The sequence below is a fragment of the Mixophyes fleayi genome, chromosome 7, assembly GCF_038048845.1.
Source record: "Mixophyes fleayi isolate aMixFle1 chromosome 7, aMixFle1.hap1, whole genome shotgun sequence".
NCBI classification, from domain to species: domain Eukaryota; kingdom Metazoa; phylum Chordata; class Amphibia; order Anura; family Limnodynastidae; genus Mixophyes; species Mixophyes fleayi.
Window position 1 is genome coordinate 22,694,974 of NC_134408.1, and position 17,579 is coordinate 22,712,552.

General features: G+C 44.4%; 1 protein-coding gene across 1 annotated transcript; it reads left to right on the forward strand.

Moving 5' to 3' along the window:
* Positions 1-15: 15 nt before the first annotated feature.
* Positions 16-17,072, forward strand: ZNF598 (zinc finger protein 598, E3 ubiquitin ligase). Its single transcript, XM_075179331.1, has 13 exons — positions 16-220; positions 1,638-1,869; positions 4,445-4,557; positions 4,942-5,071; positions 5,741-5,952; positions 8,039-8,256; positions 8,391-8,508; positions 8,633-8,820; positions 9,028-9,127; positions 9,439-10,226; positions 11,188-11,326; positions 12,900-13,044; positions 13,978-17,072. Exons 2-13 carry the CDS (start codon positions 1,690-1,692, stop codon positions 14,326-14,328), a joined length of 2,682 nt encoding a protein of 893 aa, XP_075035432.1. The 5' UTR covers positions 16-220; positions 1,638-1,689; the 3' UTR covers positions 14,329-17,072.
* Positions 17,073-17,579: the final 507 nt, after the last annotated feature.

Here is a 17,579-nt window from a genome sequence, read left to right on the forward strand (position 1 = left end):
CTCTCCCCGTCTGCTCTATGATCTGGTTCCGGCAGTGTCAGCGTCAGGTCGGTGACGTTTCCTTAGCCGGTAACGTGTGCTCGCTGCCTGGGTCCGTGCCTGCCAACGCCAGGACTTCTAAGCGGCAGGCGGGCTGCTCCAAGGGCGGCGTCACCCGCTAGTGACACCGGACATCCGAGTCCCCAGCACCGTGCGCAGCTCTCCGGCTCCTGCCAGCCCGGTACTAGCTCCTGTCCTCCCTTACTGTCGTCGTCCCCAGCTTCCTATCACACCGGTCTGTCTCCCCCTTAGCTTCCCATTACACTGATCTGTCCCCCTCCAGCCTCCCATTACACTGATCTGTCCTCCCCCTCTAGTCTCCCATTACACTGATCTGTCCTCCCCCTCTAGTCTCCCATTACACTGATCTGTCCTCCCCCTCTAGTCTCCCATTACACTGATCTGTCCTCCCCCTCTAGTCTCCCATTACACTGATCTGTCCTCCCCCTCTAGTCTCCCATTACACTGATCTGTCCTCCCCCTCTAGTCTCCCATTACACTGATCTGTCCTCCCCCTCTAGTCTCCCATTACACTGATCTGTCCTCCCCCTCTAGTCTCCCATTACACTGATCTGTCCTCCCCCTCTAGTCTCCCATTACACTGATCTGTCCCCACCCTCTCTAGCCTCCCATTACACTGATCTGTCCCCCTGCAGCCTCCCATTACACTGATCTGTCCTCCCCCTCTAGTCTCCCATTACACTGATCTGTCCCCCTTCTAGTCTCCCATTACACTGATCTGTCCCGTCCGTCCCCCCAGCCTCCCATTACACTGATCTGTCCCCCTTCTAGTCTCCCATTACACTGATCTGTCCCGTCCCCCCTGGCCTCCCATCACACTGATCTGTCCCCCCTAGCTTCCCACCACACCGGTCTGCCTCCCCACCAGCCTCCCATTACACTGATCTGTCCCCTCCCCCCAGCCTCCCATTACACTGATCTGTCCCCCTTCTAGTCTCCCATTACACTGATCTGTCCCGTCCCCCCCAGCCTCCCATCACACTGATCTGTACCCCCTAGCTTCCCACCACACCGGTCTGTCCCCCCCCTCTAGTCTACCATTACACTGATCTGTCCCCCCCCCCCAGCCTCCCTTTACACTGATCTGTCCCCCCCCAGCCTCCCTTTACACTGATCTGTCCCCCCCTAGCCTCCCATTATACTGATCTGTCCTCCCCTAGCCTCCCATTACACTGCTCTGGCCCCCCAGCCTCCCTTTACACTGATCTGTTTCCCCCTCTAGTCTCCCATTACACTGATCTGTCTCCCATTACACTGATCTGTCCTCCCCTAGACTCCCATTACACTGATCTGTCTCTCCCCCTCCCCTTTTCCCTTTTCCCTTTTCCCTTTTCTTCTTTATTTATAGCATTTCTCACTTTGTAACCTGATTGCGAGATAGAAATATGTTTCCTCTTTGTGGCTTGCTAGGAATCTGCTTCCTCCCCACCCTTTTTGCCAACCCTGGCCCATAGTTTCTCCCCTTTTTAATATCTGATTTTCCAACTATTGCTAAAATCAGTTGTTTATCTCTGCTCCACCAGTTTTCATGTTCTGCATTGTACACCTCTCTATTGACTCCTCTTGTCCTCTCACAGGACTTCCACTGTCCTGATCGCACCTACAGCATTTGTGTTTCATCCGCTGGCCATGGCTTCAAAGTCAGGAAAGACCTTGGACCTGGAGAAGAATTGTGTCTTGTGCTGCCTAGAGCTGGATGTATATGCTCTGGGAAAATGTGACCACCCCGTTTGCTATCGCTGTTCCACTAAAATGAGAGTGCTGTGTGAGCAGAAGTACTGTGCTGTGTGCAGGGAAGAATTGGACAAGGTAAGTCTAGAAACTTATAGTAAACTTAGAACCACTCGCAGAAAAATTATTAAATAATCATCAATGCCACTTGGCGCTGTCTGCTGGAATTTACTTGCAGCTGTGAACATTGACACATATGCGATGTGTAAATTGCTCATCATTTGGGCTTGTCATTACCCTGTTGTGGCTAGGAGAGTGCACTGCACGGTTTGCTGTGTCATTAATAGCACATACATTCTTTACTGACTATATCCAGATATAGGCAAGGTCTTGAGTGTACTACATTATATGTGTGTGTGTGTGTTTTTTGCACAGCAGTCACTCGTTTATTTTTAATTTGCCCATACATTGGCAGACTTGGTTGTTTGGTCTAATGATTGAATGACCTGTTCTTTGATTAGTGCCTTATTAAATCTATTCCCATTGGCTAGGGTTTTTACAGAAGTGATCCACAAGTTACGTCATACCGATTTGGTTAAAAACCACAAGTTTGACCTTGTCTGCCAATGTCTGGGCAGTATTTCTGTGGCTCAAGGAGTTTCATACAGCTAAGTGTGTATCTGTCTGTGTGTGTATGTTAGGGAATTTAGACTGTAAGCTCCAATGGGGCAGGGACTGATGTGAGTGAGTTCTCTGTACAGCGCTGCAGAATTAGCGGCGCTATATAAATAAATGGTGATGACAGTGCATCACAAAGGGTACTCCCATCTGTTAGATGTAACCCAATGTCATTTTGCTGGACACAATATTCCAAATTAAAGGACATGTTTATTAAAACTTTATTGATGTTGAGAGAACCTCTCTTACTACTTGCATGGAATACAGTACTTTGTACACTAATGCAGACAAAACGCAGAATAATGCAGGTAAAGGGTTAGGAAACACATGTTTACCCAATTTTCAGAGTGGACCATTCTGTGGGGCCCAGTGCTTCATGCAGGCCTTGTTTCATTCATTTTATTATGTGGCTGAAATTAAGTAGCATTATGAGATGGTTAATGTAATCTCCACAGATTCCATCTGTGTCCCCCTTCCCCCATCTAGGAACCTGTCAGCCCTGGAATTCTAGACTTTGTATAAATTGCTTCTTCTATGGATACTGCATTTGGTACCATCGTCCAGTTATTGACTTATAGCATGTGTCATAATGTTGGTCTACTCTTTTCGAATGCCCGTTTGGCTGGCTTTCTCTACTCCACATGAATGCATTGTGCACCCACCTCCTTCTGTCCCAGTTGTCGGGGGGCTGTCAGATCTGCGAGGAGGTTACCCAACTAGCAGGGTACAACGTTATAAAGCTTTATATGCTCTAGTAGCTTTGTTTTCTTTCTTATGTTTATGCTTTCAGCACAGTGATGCTCTGTTTCTAGGAAATAGACATCATTTCTGAAATTTGTATGAATTTGTATGACATTTTAGTGACATCACTATTGACCTTTCACCTTTAAGCCTCAGAATAACTTAGTGCCGGAGAGACTGCTCTGCTGCTATTCAAGTAAAGCCTAGGTGTGGTGTCTTCATAGGGAACACTCCTTGTTAGATCTGCTCGGCGATTTGGCCTGGCTGTCTGTTCTTTACTGTGAAACAGTCACCACACAAATTAAATCATTTCTGCGAGTAGTTTAGCGTTGAAGGGTGTTACAATAACTCTAGTTAGAAAGTTTTCTTTCTGGAAAGGGCTAATGATAACAAGGTCTGCTTTATAGGTAGATTATTGGAAGTATTAAGAGTATTAAATTGTAGAATTATTTAAAAAGGATTGAATTTTTTTGTAAAATTGATTTTATTGTATTAAAATCATAGTTGCCAACCTTTAACGATCGCCCTCCGGGAGTCTCAGTGTAGAGGTGGGCGTGAGGGGACGGGGCTCCGTGAATCGCGTCATTTTGGCCCCACCCCCTGTGACTTAATGACGCAAACACGTCAAAATGATGCGATTCCCGGAGAATCAAATCATGGAGGCTTCAAATCTGCCCAATTCACTAGGAAGTGGGCTGATGCGGGAGAATTGTCAGCTCTCCCGGAGTCCGGGAGACCTACCCGGAATTCGGGAGTCTCCCGGGCATTCTGGGAAAGTTGGCAAGTATGATTAAAGTACATGTAGCAGTGTATATTTAGTGTTCCCATGAGATAATGTACATACAGTAAAAGGCATTTTGTGAGCAGAACCCTAATTCATGAGAATGCAGCCTATCCGTCCCCTAAAACTATTAATGCCTTTGTGGCTGTTTGGGAGGTACACAACAAATGCCTCCAATATTCAGCCTAGGACTAGTCACGTTATTAAAGGGACAAGTTTCCTATGTCTCACCCTTCTATTTAGATCATCTTATTAGAAGATGTTCCTCCAATAAAGGATCCTGGACTTATTCCCCATTCTGCAGGGCCGTACATTATGAATTTTAATTTAGCTGCCAATATGGCTGCCTCCACTGTGTGCATGTGATTTGTCGCTCTGAGAAGTCATGTGATTTCAATGTCATCTCTGCGTGTCTTACAATGCAAGCTTGGACTGATCCTTTCTGGCTTCTCCGCATGGAGCAGTTCAGTCTGCACTTCGGCAACTTGTTTATAATCCTTTTGTCTTTTACAGGTGGTGTTTGTTAAAAAACTCGCCCCCTTCTTAAGTATCAACACCTCACAGATGCAGTGTGAGAGAAAGTATGACATCTATTACAGTGATGGCAAAGTGTTTTCCCAGTACAGGTAAGTACTCGCGGTTCTCCAAGACCAGCTGCATTTAAAAGCTGATTTGTTTGGGGGAAAAAAATGGTATTAGTGCAGGTGTTCTGACTAGTGCACAATACGTACCCCTCTCATAAGGCTACCCTGGGTGCTAAGTCTGCTTTAATTGGTCACACCTCATTGGTTCATGGACCATATTGGTTTTATTGCATACACCCACTGCTGGGAAACATTCATTACAATGATGCTGTGCTGTTGGCTGCGGATACCACACTATCTCACTTCTAGTACCTGGCCACGGTGCACATGTCTGTTTTCTAGAGCAGCATCCAGACAGCTGTCTTGTAATCCCATTTCCTGTGTATTTGGTCAGCTCGTTTCATCTCTCCCATATTTTGCACTCAGGCGTTTGCTGCAGCACGAATGTTACCTGTGTCCGGAGCTGAGACCCTTTCATGCCTTCGGGGACCTGGAACAGCACATGAGAAAACATCACGAGCTCTTCTCTTGTAAGCTCTGTGTGAAGCACCTGAAGGTGAGACTGTCCGGCATCGTTAGTAACAGATGGTTCATTCATTGCCTCTAGGTGGCGATATCTGTTATACGTAAAGGTCCACTAAACTGGAAACACGAGATGCTTTACATAAAGAGCTATTATTGGCATTCAGATATCTATGTTAACCTAACAGAACTTGAGACTAGAACTGGAGATATTTTGAGTTGTATTAACATTTGCGGTGTAGCTGAGAGCAAACGATTGTCCTACTTGTGTATCATTTCAGGCTGGGGAGAGTCTGACTCCCCTTCACTTCAATTACTGTACAGGAAGTGTACAAACCTATCTGTCCAGGTCTGATTAGCTTGTAAAACGTTCACATAGATTTGTGAATGTTATTAGTATCTATATTACATATAAGCCCACTTGTATTTTAGGTTAAGTGGTCCCTCTAGAGCAGGCCTGGCTAAACTGTGACTCTCTAGGTGTTGTGAAACTACAAGCCCCAGCATGCTTTGCCAGCAGACAGTCAGCTGATTGCTGGCAAGGTATTCTGGCACTTGTAGTTTCACAACACCTGGGGAGCCACGGGTTGGTCAATCCTGGTATAGCATAATAACCTGTGTGGGGGGTAATATTATGATCTTGTTTCATAGCATAGCTGTGCCCTTTGTTTGTGTGAAACCATTTTCTATCCTGTGCTTACAGAATTTTACATACGAGAGGACGTGGTATACCCGCAAGGACCTCGCTCGTCACCGCATCCACGGCGATCCTGAGGACACCTCCCACCGCGGCCATCCTCTCTGCAAGTTCTGCGATGAGCGTTACCTTGACAACGACGAGTTATTGAAGCATTTGCGCAGGGATCATTACTTTTGTCACTTCTGTGACTCTGATGGGGCCCAAGAATACTATAGGTGGGTGAGAGCGCGCCAACCTTACAGATGGCGGTAATCTGAGCCAGCTTGGGGAGTTTAAGGAGCTAAAGAAGTAACAAAAAAGTCATCCAAAATTGATGCTGCCAATAAACTGGGACAACTAGTGTTTGTACGAAAGAAGGAAGGATTATCGCACAAGGAATGGAACTGACCTCATTAGACAATAGGTCCCGATGTTATGCTAACTATATTACTGAGGGGGGTGCTCTTCCAATATAAATTTAACCATATGGAGAAAAAGACCGAAGTACGGTCTAAGTATATAGACAGAAGGCACTCCAGTCCACTAGTTAACAATTAACAAATAATTTTTTTATACATAATAAGCATTAAAATTCTCATTATTTTGCAAAATAATCCTTTATTCCAGAGATCAAATGTTGGTGAAATATTAAAAACAATAGAAAGTAAGTGTAGATGAAAATAAATGTGAATTAAAAACCAGGTCAGACCCTTCAGTGTATAGACCGATAGGGATAAATTGTTTGGAAATGTGAGACGTCAGATAGCTAGGTATCCACTATTACTTGGGCTTAATTAAACTCAATGTGCCCATCTAAATATAGACATCTCATCAATATCCCATAGTCCCAGGCACTAATTACACATATATAAAGGGAGCCAAAACCAGTCTCCTATAAGGGGCATATCTTATAAATCTTAGAATTACAAATAAAGGGACCTATAAGATAGATCTGACATATGAAATCACTTTTCTCCTATTTAAAGATGGTGACTTATAAGAGATTGATAAAACATATAGTTTTGCGGAGAAAGAGTGTATGTATGTATGTATATATATATATATATATATATATATATATATATATATATATATATATATATATATATATATATATTCGTCATTGTCATATATATATTCAATGATTTTCTCACAATTAAATGTACTATATAGCATAGGGGAGAACTGAACAATATAAGGAGCGTGTAATTGATGCAGTATTATGTAGCAGAATTACATAGATATTACAAAGATATAAAAAATGATGTAAAGCACTGAAGTGCTTTCTGTCTATACTGTATATTTAGATTGTACTTCGGTCTTTTGGCCACCTTGGGCTAGATTTACTAAGCTGCGAGTTTGAAAAAGTGGGGATGTTGCCTATGGCAACCAATCAGATTCTAGCTGTCATTTTGTAGAAGGTACTAAATAAATGAAAGCTAGAATCTGATTGGTTGCTATAGGCAACATCCCCACTTTTTCAAACCCGCAGCTTAGTAAATCTAGCCCCTGGTGTTTGTCTTGCCCAGTCCCAAAGTCTGTGTTATCAGACGTGCCGTGTACAGAATTGGTTGGTTCATCGCAAGTGTATATAACACTTTTTGCTTTTCCATTGGAATTTGCGTTAACACTTTTCTCAAAATTAGCTACTTGTGACGGGGAAATACCCCATTACACTTCACGTAAAAGGAGCTATAGTAGAAAGTCACAGGACAACTAGGATGGTATTATGGATGTAGATTAATTAACATCTATATAGAAATGAGGAAAATGGAACATGAATGTTAATAAAGGTGCAATCCCCCAACTTTTTTCTTTTGTTTTCCTTTAACATAATGATTCAAGCTGCTATTAATTTGCAGTGTCATGTGATAAGCCACATGACTATATAGAGAGCAGAGGCTTTGTAACCTGACCTCCCCACTTTCCCATGCCATCAGGTGACCACAGAAGAGCTTCATGACTGACTGGCTCAGGAGAGAGACACTGGTCTACTTTGTAAACTGAACCCTGAGTTATAGGAGAATCTCCTGGTTCAATTATTTGTTAGAGCTGTAAAACCTGCTGTGGATTTGCAGCTATAATTTATTATAATCTCCATATTTTACACTAGAAATCTGCAGAGGGGATACGAATGGTGTCTATCTATGAAAAATGTTCCTGAATCGCATTTGAAATCCCTTTATGAGAAAGATAGTAAGAGTGTGCGGTCATAGCAGCCATGGCGTTCTGTCTCTGTCACAGTGACCGATGTGCTGTATTGTGACCGCTTGTGTCTGACCTTGTAGCGATCATTAAAGTCGTACAATCTGTTTCGTGCAGTGACTACACCTTCCTGCGGGAGCACTTCGCCAAGAGCCACTACCTGTGTGAGGAGGGCAGGTGCAGCACCGAGCAGTTTACACACGCGTTTCGCAGTGAAATTGACTACAAAGCGCACAAGACTTCCTGCCACAGCAAGAACCGCGCAGAGGCCAGGCAGAACCGCCAGATCGATCTTCAGTTCAACTATACACCCCGGCATCATCGCAGGGCGGAGGGTAATCACTGTGGTTTGTCTTTTCACCACACCGGAGAGATAATATCTATTTATACTGATCTTGGTGATCATGTGTCATGTTTGGACATACGATTGGTTGTTTGTTCTCTAATCCACCCACATTTTATTTTCCAGGAATAGTTGGAGGAGAGGACTTTGAAGAGGTGGACAGATATAATAGACAGGGCAGACCGGCGCGGGGGGCGGCTCGTGGAGGCCAGCAGAACCGGAGGGGAAGCTGGAGATATAAACGGTAAGAGATCACTTGTGTAAAAGCATCCAACCAGGCCCATTATAAGTAATCTAGAGGGAGTATAATGTGCTCCTGTGGGGGAATGGTTTAAGTCATTCTGACAATTGTTACTGATGCCCTCCAGAGAAGAGGAAGACCGTGAGGTTGCAGCTGCCGTCAGAGCCTCAGTGGCAGCCAGAAGACAAGAAGAAGTGGGGAGGAAACAGACACAAGAAAACACTGAAAGCTCAAAATCTAGGATGGAAGAGGCCCGGGACCCTGAGGAAGGACGCAAGCCCAAAGCTGCCCCTAAATCGGGTGGAGATGCTCCAGGTGAGCATTTTTGTGTACTCAAGTTCGTCTCTTGCCTCTGTGTCCAGTTTTCAGAGGCCAACTAGGTCTACCCTAGGATCCTGACCGGATGAAGAACCTGGGAGGTCTATTTAGATTTGCACTCATCCATAATGAGTTTTCTGATGTTGCTATATTTGTTGTGTTGTATTGTGTGTACTTTATAGTATGTTTTATATCTATTGCTAGGCCCTAACGATTCGGGGATGATGTCCAGCACCTCCAATGGTATCTTGAACCCCGAAGATTTCCCTGCGTTTGGCTCTGCGGTGGCGGTACCTGTCCTGAGGTAGGGGTGTAGAACTGATTGTAAGGGGTCAGTCTGTTGTAATACAAGTACATGTGTTTTTAGGTATAGCCATGTATGTTTTTTCATAATTTAGAGCATTGTGCCTAAAAGTTCCAAGCACTCCTGATCCCATACCTGTCGCCAGAACGGGTATGTGTTGGCCATAGGTTCATACTTTCTGGCCTCCATTGAAGTGTTCTCTTCTCCCTTGCTGCATGTTTTCCTAGTTATTTAGCTCTTTTGGCATTGACTGGAAATATAAAGATGTTGGTATTAGTGTTACTATTCATGAGTCTCTTGTGTCTTTGCAGTGCTCCAAAGCTTACTCCTGGTAAACTAAAAGAAGAGGATTTTCCAAGTCTCTCCTCGTCTTCCTCCTCTGTGCCAGCCTTCTCGTCCGGACAGTCGTACCCGGCCTCTACTAGGTCCTCTAAGGCCTTCCATGAGGAGGACTTCCCAGCGTTGGTTTCCAACATAAAGCCGGGTAAACCACTGTCGGCTGTCACCTCTGCTTGGTCTACTAATTCTTCTAAGAGTGCAACAAAACCCTCTGCTCCAACTGTAGCTCCAACTTCAAGCAAAGTCTCAATGAAAGCCCCCCCACCTAGCAATATCAAAGGGTTCACCAAGAAAGTCCACAAACCTCCCTCTTTCTCTGATGATGAGGATGACTGTATCGGGATGACCACACAGGAGTTTCGTAGCGCGCCGACCATGATTGATATCTCTAAAATGCTGACCTCACCGAATTCGCAAACCGGTGGGAAAGTTAATAAGAAGAAGCGAGTGGGCTCGGAAAAAAAAAGCTTTTCGTCTTATGGTCAAGCTGTAGAAGACCGTTCCACCAATACCTCCCACAAGGAGAATGCTGGTGATATTGAGTACACCCCAACACCACCTGCCAGTTCGATCCTCAGTGACAAGTCTAACACGGTTGTTAATGGAGTCAACGAGTGGAAGGTAGTGGAGAGAGAAGAAGCCAGCTCCAGGGACCCTCCTGGCTTCAAGAAAACGGTTTCTTCTGTACCAAAGTTCTCTTTACCAGAGGAGGAGTTCCCAGCTTTGGTGAACAGCAACCTGATGAGGATGCCACCACCAGGTAAAACCATATGGGTACAGTCGTCCTCCACTTTTATAACCAATTCTTACCACAATCATTCCCCTACTCTACGTTGGTGATCTAGACCTGTGTAGCACTGGCGTCATTCAGTGGGCTGGCAGAAGGGGCACAGTCTGCTATCCACAATGTAATTAGAACACCGATCCAGTTCATTGCCATCTCTGCCCTCGCAAGCCAGGGGTCGGGCGTTTGGGAAACTATTTATTTCTTTGGCTTTGATTAAGTTGGAGAGAATCTGTCTCAAAGTTGACAAGTCTTCACTGGAAACAAATAGACCCCCTTCTGCAGTTACAAGACATATCTGGTATGGTGCATGATGTTCCATGATAGACCCAAATCTTTTTTTGGAAAAGTATGAGCTTCATGGGTAGCCCAGCCCCCAGCTCCTCGCCTCTCCCCTGGGGGGTATATTTACTAAACAGTTGTTTTGACAAAGTGGAGATGTTGCCTATAGCAACCAATCAGATTCTAGCTGTCATTTTGTAGAATGTACTAAATAAATGATAACTAGAATCTGATTGGTTGCTATAGACAACATCTCCACTTTTTTAAACCCGCACTTTAGTAAATACACCCCCAGGTCTCTCCTTGTCATGATTCCGCTCTCCACTTGCAGTCACTAACTACCCGTGATCCTTTTGTTCCCTTTGTACTCTCCCCTTTGCCAGTCCGCCCGTTGACCTTGTTTTTGTCTTCTAATAAAACAGACCTTGTACTGTTTGTTATTTTTATTACTGTATTATTGAACCAATAGTAAATGATATTTGTGTCATTTAAAAAAAAAAAAAAGTTGACCTGCCCTTTTTATAAAAGAACTGCACAATAGGCAAAAAATATTTATTACTTATTATAATGGACTAAGGATTGAAACTAGAATCTAATAATGTCTGAGATTGACATCTGTATTATCCCTCCCTTCTTGTTTTCTCTCTTCATGTAGGATTTTCTCCAGTAGTGACGGCTGCCCCGCTCGCACCGCCCCCAGGGTTATCCTCCTCCGTTGGAAAGCCCCCGCCCGGCTTCACCAATCTCTCCCCTGTGTCTCTTCCTGCAGAGTCCCAGCCTGCGCCAGAGAGAGAGTGAGTGACGTGACAGTGTGCGATTAGGGATCTGTGTCTATCCCTAATTCTCTTGATACAGTTACTTATGGAATATAATACCTATGTTAGCTGCCGGTTATCTCCCCATCAAACTGCTGTTCTTAATATTGTTTCACAAGGTCACTGACTAGTGAATTACTAGGCTTACAGGCCACAAATCGTATATGACGGCTGCTCTTAAATGGGTCTTATTGCTGCCTTTGGTTTATTTTTTAAATTTTTCCCCATAGGATTTCTGTAAAGGAAATAAAAGAAAAGAACGATTTAAGGGTAAAACGACAGGAAGAATGACACTTACCTGAAAAACGACTGTGCAGATCTCCGATGCCAGCAGGATGACAGCACCTTCATCCGACTGTCCAGGTCTCCGGCAGCACAGTGTGACGTCTGTGCACCCTTCATGCCTTTACATTTATAGCGGCAATGTCAAGACCCCGCAGGCACACTGTTTAAACAGTGTCCCCGCAGGGAAACTGCATTGCCGCTTTAAATGTAAAGGCATGAAGGACACACTGACGTCACACTGTGCTGCCGGAGACCTGGACCGTCGGAAGGAGGTCCAGTCCTCCTTCTGCTGGCATCGGAGATCTGCACAGTCGTTTTTCAGGTAAGTCTGTCATTCTACCTGCTGTTTTATCCTTAAATCGTTTTTCTATTGTAGATGTCTTCTGTGTCGGTGTGACCATCATCGGCGAGCCGTACCCCACCCCAACAGATAGTGAGAAAATAAACACAGTGGGACCTAAAAATGTGATGTCTGTGCTGACTTATCCAAAAGGATGGAGATATCACCTTTGTCTTAAATACACCCCTTAAATACACCCCTTAAATACAGTATAGGTAAAAGCTGTCTCCCGCCTCCCCTCCAAAAGCCTCCTGGCCGGACATAGAACTTTAAAACAGACAGGATTACTGAATAGGTTACAGAGCCTTTAAAGTGAATATTTTGTACACTCAACTAATATCCATGAGGATACGTCTATCCTTCCACTAGGATGGGCAGCACGGTGGCTCAGTGGTTAGCACTTCTGCCTTACAGCACTGGGGTCATGAGTTCAATTCCTGACCATGGCTTTATCTGTGTGATGTTTGTATGTTCTCCCTGTGTTTGTGTGGGTTTCCTCCGGGTGCTCCGGTTTCCTCCCACACTCCAAAAACATACTGGTAGATTAATTGGCTGCTAACAAAATTGACCCGTGTGTGTGTGTGTGTGTGTTAGGGAATTTAGAGTGTAAGCCCCCAATGGGGCAGGGACTGATGTGAGCGAGTTCTCTCTGTACAGCGCTGTGGAATTAGTGGCGCTATATAAATAACTGATGCTGATCTACTGCCTTGCACCAGTCTTTATAAGATGTCAGCGACGTGCCAGTCTGTGTCTACGTTATTCTACGTAGCCTTTGATAGACCAGTTCCAGAATGAATGGTAGGCGTAGGTTTGTGATCCAGTTATCTGGGGAACATAATCTCGGTCGTGTGTATTGCACATACAGATAATTATATAACACAGTAAGGCTTGCAGCCACCTGATCACCATTTCACTTCCATCTCCCAGGGTAACGTTTTGCAGCAGGATGTACCTTGAGCCTGAAAACTTCCAACAGAGGAACATTCACCTGATCAACTCCATCAAAGACTATCTACACAGCGATGAGTCCACGTTCAACGAATTTAAGTCCCACTCGGGCAAATTCAGACAGGTAAATGTGTGGTAGCTGTTAGTGACATACATAGGATAACATTACTGTGTCTACACTGGCGTTATAGTCCTGCCTTATGTCATGACTGTTAATGGCCACCAGATGGCACCTATGTCAATCAGACGCATTCTGTCCCCCCCCCCAGTTGTAACCATCATTAACCGCAAGAGATAGTTCAGAAAGTTGTCCTTATACCTGTTATCTGGTGCATAGAAGTCTTAATTTATATTCTAGTTTATATTGGATCTATGGCAGAGACTACATAATGTGTATCGCCCTTGGGCTAGTAACCCTGTGAAATGTGTGCTCAGTATTGAAGTCTCACAATCTGTTCTATTTTCTATGTGAGAAAGTTGTACAACATTCTTATTGAGCAGCTCATAGTCCCGGCTGAGGGCTGCAGCGCAAACGGTGAACCCGACCATGAAAACTGGGACAGAGGGTTAAGAAGCGGCGTTCAGTTAAAGATCTATACAATAAAACTCCATAAACACATAGTTTAGCCTGCACCTGTAGGAAAACAATACTTTTTGCTGTAATATCCACTTTCATTTATGATCATCATCATCATTTATTTATATAGCGCCACTAATTCCGCAGCGCTGTACAGAGAACTCATTCACATCAGTCCCTGTCCCATTGGGACATACAGTCTAAATCCCTAACACAAACACACACTAGGATCAATTTTATTAGCAGCCAATTTAACCTACCAGTATATTTTTGGAGTGTGGGAGGAAACCGGAGCACCCGGAGGAAACCCACGCAAACACGGGGAGAACATACAAACTCCACAAAGATAAGGCCATGGTTGGGAATTGAACTCATGACTCCAGTGCTGTGAGGCAGAAGTGCTAACCACTAAGCCACCGTGCTGCCAAATGATGTTGATGATGTTAAAGCTGTGTGTGTCCTCTTATTGTGTCATTCAAGGGGCTGATATCGGCGTCGGAGTATTATAGGAGCTGTAGACAACTTCTCGGGGAGAACTTCAGCCTCATCTTCAAGGAGTTGCTGGTGCTCCTGCCAGACAACACCAAGCAGCAGGAACTGCTGGCCGCCCACCAAGAGCTCCCGCTCGAGGAGAAACCGAACTCCAACAAGTCCAAAAAGAGTAAGAAAGCAGCCTGGAAAACAGACTCCAGCTCCCCTGAATTGGACTACTCCACTTGCCCCTCCTGCAGACAAGTGCTGGCCCCCCGGGACGTTGCCTATCACAAGACGTTGCACCTAGAAGACAACGATTTCCCCTCGCTCCAGGCTATCAGCAGGCTCATCAGTTAGGCCCTGCAGAGAACATTACCCACTTTTGGGTTTGCACTTAGAAGGAAAGAGAGAACCACGACAAAATATAAGTAATAGTAAAGTGAGAGAGTCCAGGCTGCATTTTTCCGCCTGGTAATATTGAAGTAAATTATTACGATGCTCTGAGTGGCCAAATAAAAAATACAAACAACCAAACAAAAAAGCCCATTGGTGGTAGATACCGTCTGTAGACCTCGTGCTCTCTGTGTGTCCCACAATCTATTAGACATCCCAAGCAGAGTTACTGAATGGGGAGTACACCCCCCAGCATCTCCTTCAAGGAGACTGAGCCCAATTACTGCCAGAAGAGGCCACCTTCTCTATTAGCACAGACAAGGCATTATGATCTCGCCTAGCTTTGTGGAATCTGCCAAGTATTGCCATGAAACATCACAATTACTTACTGTCCTAACTAGGTCCCATCTCTAGTCTATCAATAGTCCTGGGTTCCTAGCTCTGCTGAATACACCTGGGGTTCAATGGTTTGACAGGACACAACTTCAGTTGTCCGTTTGTAAGTGTGACTGGGCTTCCCACACACGGGAAACTAGAACGTTATCTTCTTTGTAACTGTAGAATGGCTGCTGTTTTCTTTGTGCCTTCTTGCGGACAGCAAGCTGGATGGTTCTGGCCTCTTCCCCCAAGCCCATCAGCCTTGGGAGAGGACCTCCCGAGACACACAAGCCGTCTAACAAGTAACGGCAGTGCAAGCAGTCGGCATATCCCAGTGCGGCATTGTAGTCCTTCGGGAACTCGGGATAAAGAGATTATTTTCCCTGTTATGAATGGTTAATATGAATGTGGCATCAGAGATGATGTTGAAAGGCTCAGTGTTCCATTAACCTCCCTGAAATACATTACATAGTTAAAAATACAACAGGATTCCATAACCTCTCACGTCTCCCCCCACGTAGATCCACTGGTGTCTTGCCTGTGTCCGCTCATGTTCACCCCTATAATAGCTTGTCAGAATCAAACTGGTGTTTTAGCCGAATCACTTTGTTTTCCTAATTAATAGCATATTGTCAGATTTGTTAATTTTCCTATTTGATATCATTTTTTGGGGAACCCACTAACTTACAGGCTAGCGCTACCTATGTATTTCAGACTACCAGCTCATCGCCCTTTAGAACCGATTGACTGAGCGGAATCACACTTCCCTGCTGTGTTCTGCTGGTGTTGCCTCCCTCTGCAGATAGGTGACGTGTTTCCATGATTAAGCCTGACCAGTGATATATTGCGCTGTGCTATTAGATGGCACGTAAGAGTATATTATACTAAAGTTAACATACACAGGTGTTTTGGCCAAGGGTTTGTTTCTAAATGATTTCTTCCAAAAGGGAGCAGCTGGATGATTTTCCTAAATAGGAGGGTGGGGGTATCCTTCCATAGACTTTACTTACCGTAGCCTCCGTTCATGTTATAGGGGAATTCCTCTGCCCTTGTTGGATCTGCAGAGTTTTCGGTTTCCTCCCCCTTAATTCCGTTATGCAGATTGTAGCCTTTGATTTTTCTCTTGGTTCTTATCGGGGAATATTTTACCAGCAAATGTACAATAACCAATTGGCAAATAGTGTTCAAAATAGGAAATACGATTGGCTGCTTTTGTTTGATTGATTACACTTGGTACATAACCCCCCCCCTCACTATGCTTGTCCATTATTTGTCAGTAATCTAGTAGAGAGCACTGTCTGCCAGGGCCCGTTCGGGCAGACCTGCCAACCACACCGAGGGGAAGAGAAACTGAGTAATTATCAATTGACAAATTCCCATTCGTTTGTATCTTGCTATCCAAGAACTATTGCAGAATGTTCCCCCTCATTACACAACCTGTTTATCATCACACAATCGTTACCTCCTGTAGGTCCACCAATATAGGACCACCAGTCTCTCGGTCCATGCTCTGCAATACCACTAAGGTTATACAATCTCTTACGGCATCACTGAGGATAATGCCGGCTCGTAGGGTCGGTATATTTAGAGTCGTGGCCTAACGTGAGCACTTTTACCTCAGATCGCAGACAGGATCCAGGTTGGATGATTGAGAAGCTCTGTTGCTGTAACATAGTTGTGCATTGTGTCATTTGTTCCATCTGTACGTGTACAAAACCTACATACAAGACCACACTTTTCACTCAGACTTATCGTGCAGCTCCACTGCCCCTGTACAAGGATCATGCCTTATAGAAATTGGGCTGCACACGTATGTAATATGTATATAGTATTAGGGTGTTCTGTTTACAATAATGCTGAGCAATGTATCCAGCATTGAAGTGGACCTGTCACCTATACACAGTGGAGCCTATCAATGTGTATCTGTTCAGTAGGTGCTAGTTTGTGTAGGTGTGAAGTCCACTTTAATTCGGATACCTGGCCCCTGGCCGTGTATTTTTATAACCTGATGTACATGCTGGATCTGACCGTGTTATTCTCGTACAGTATTGCATGATAAAATATTGTACCATGTTTATTTCCTGTTGACGGGCTGTTCAGTCTTCCGAGCATTGTGTGACTGTGTTGCCTGGTTGGCAGACGGTATCATGTGACCTGCAGGGTCCTGTGGTCAGGATGGGGATGAAAGCTGCAAAGTTCTGTGTTCCAGTGTTCACTCCTGTCCTCAGTCTAAGAGGTTTGTGAGAGTTCCGTGAACAAAACGTATTACTAGCGCATGGCAGGATTTGCATTGGGAAAATAAATAATAATAAAAAAAATCTTTAATTTTCTTTTGTGTGTGTGTTGCTTTTTTTTACCCGGGTAGCGAGAATGTCCTTCTGTATCAGCATTACACGGATTCTCCTGTATAAATGTTTCCTACTGTCTTTAATCCCGCTCCCTTTACCTTATGCCTGTCCCTGACCCTTATTTGTATGCCACTTGTGTTTCTCTAATAACCACTGCTAAGCCCCAACAGTTGTATCGAGTGTACTACAATCTGTCTCCTAATTGGCCCAACGCGTTTCATCAATATTCCGTGTCATTCACTTCATCTGATGTTTGACGCTTCACAGTGGAGGAAAATAGACCAATAAACAGAAAAGATTGTAATCTATAGTGTTTTTCCCCTAAACAAATTAAGTGTTTTGGGAAACCAGTCCTATTTTTTTTTTTTTTTTACAAGGCCAGAAAAAGTTACATTTAATGTATGCTTAAAAAGACATTAGTGTAGATTTAGATGAGTTGAGTATTCTAACCGAAGTAAGTTATAAGTGGTACCTTGAATAGCTAACTAG

Bases quoted from the DNA above. Each gene is read 5' to 3' on its own strand.
- ZNF598 (XM_075179331.1), top strand. From the start codon at position 1,690: ATGGCTTCAAAGTCAGGAAAGACCTTGGACCTGGAGAAGAATTGTGTC. The intron at 4,558-4,941 runs GTAAGTACTCGC...TTTTGCACTCAG, and splicing joins AAAGTGTTTTCCCAGTACAG to GCGTTTGCTGCAGCACGAAT. The intron at 10,227-11,187 runs GTAAAACCATAT...CTCTTCATGTAG, and splicing joins GATGAGGATGCCACCACCAG to GATTTTCTCCAGTAGTGACG.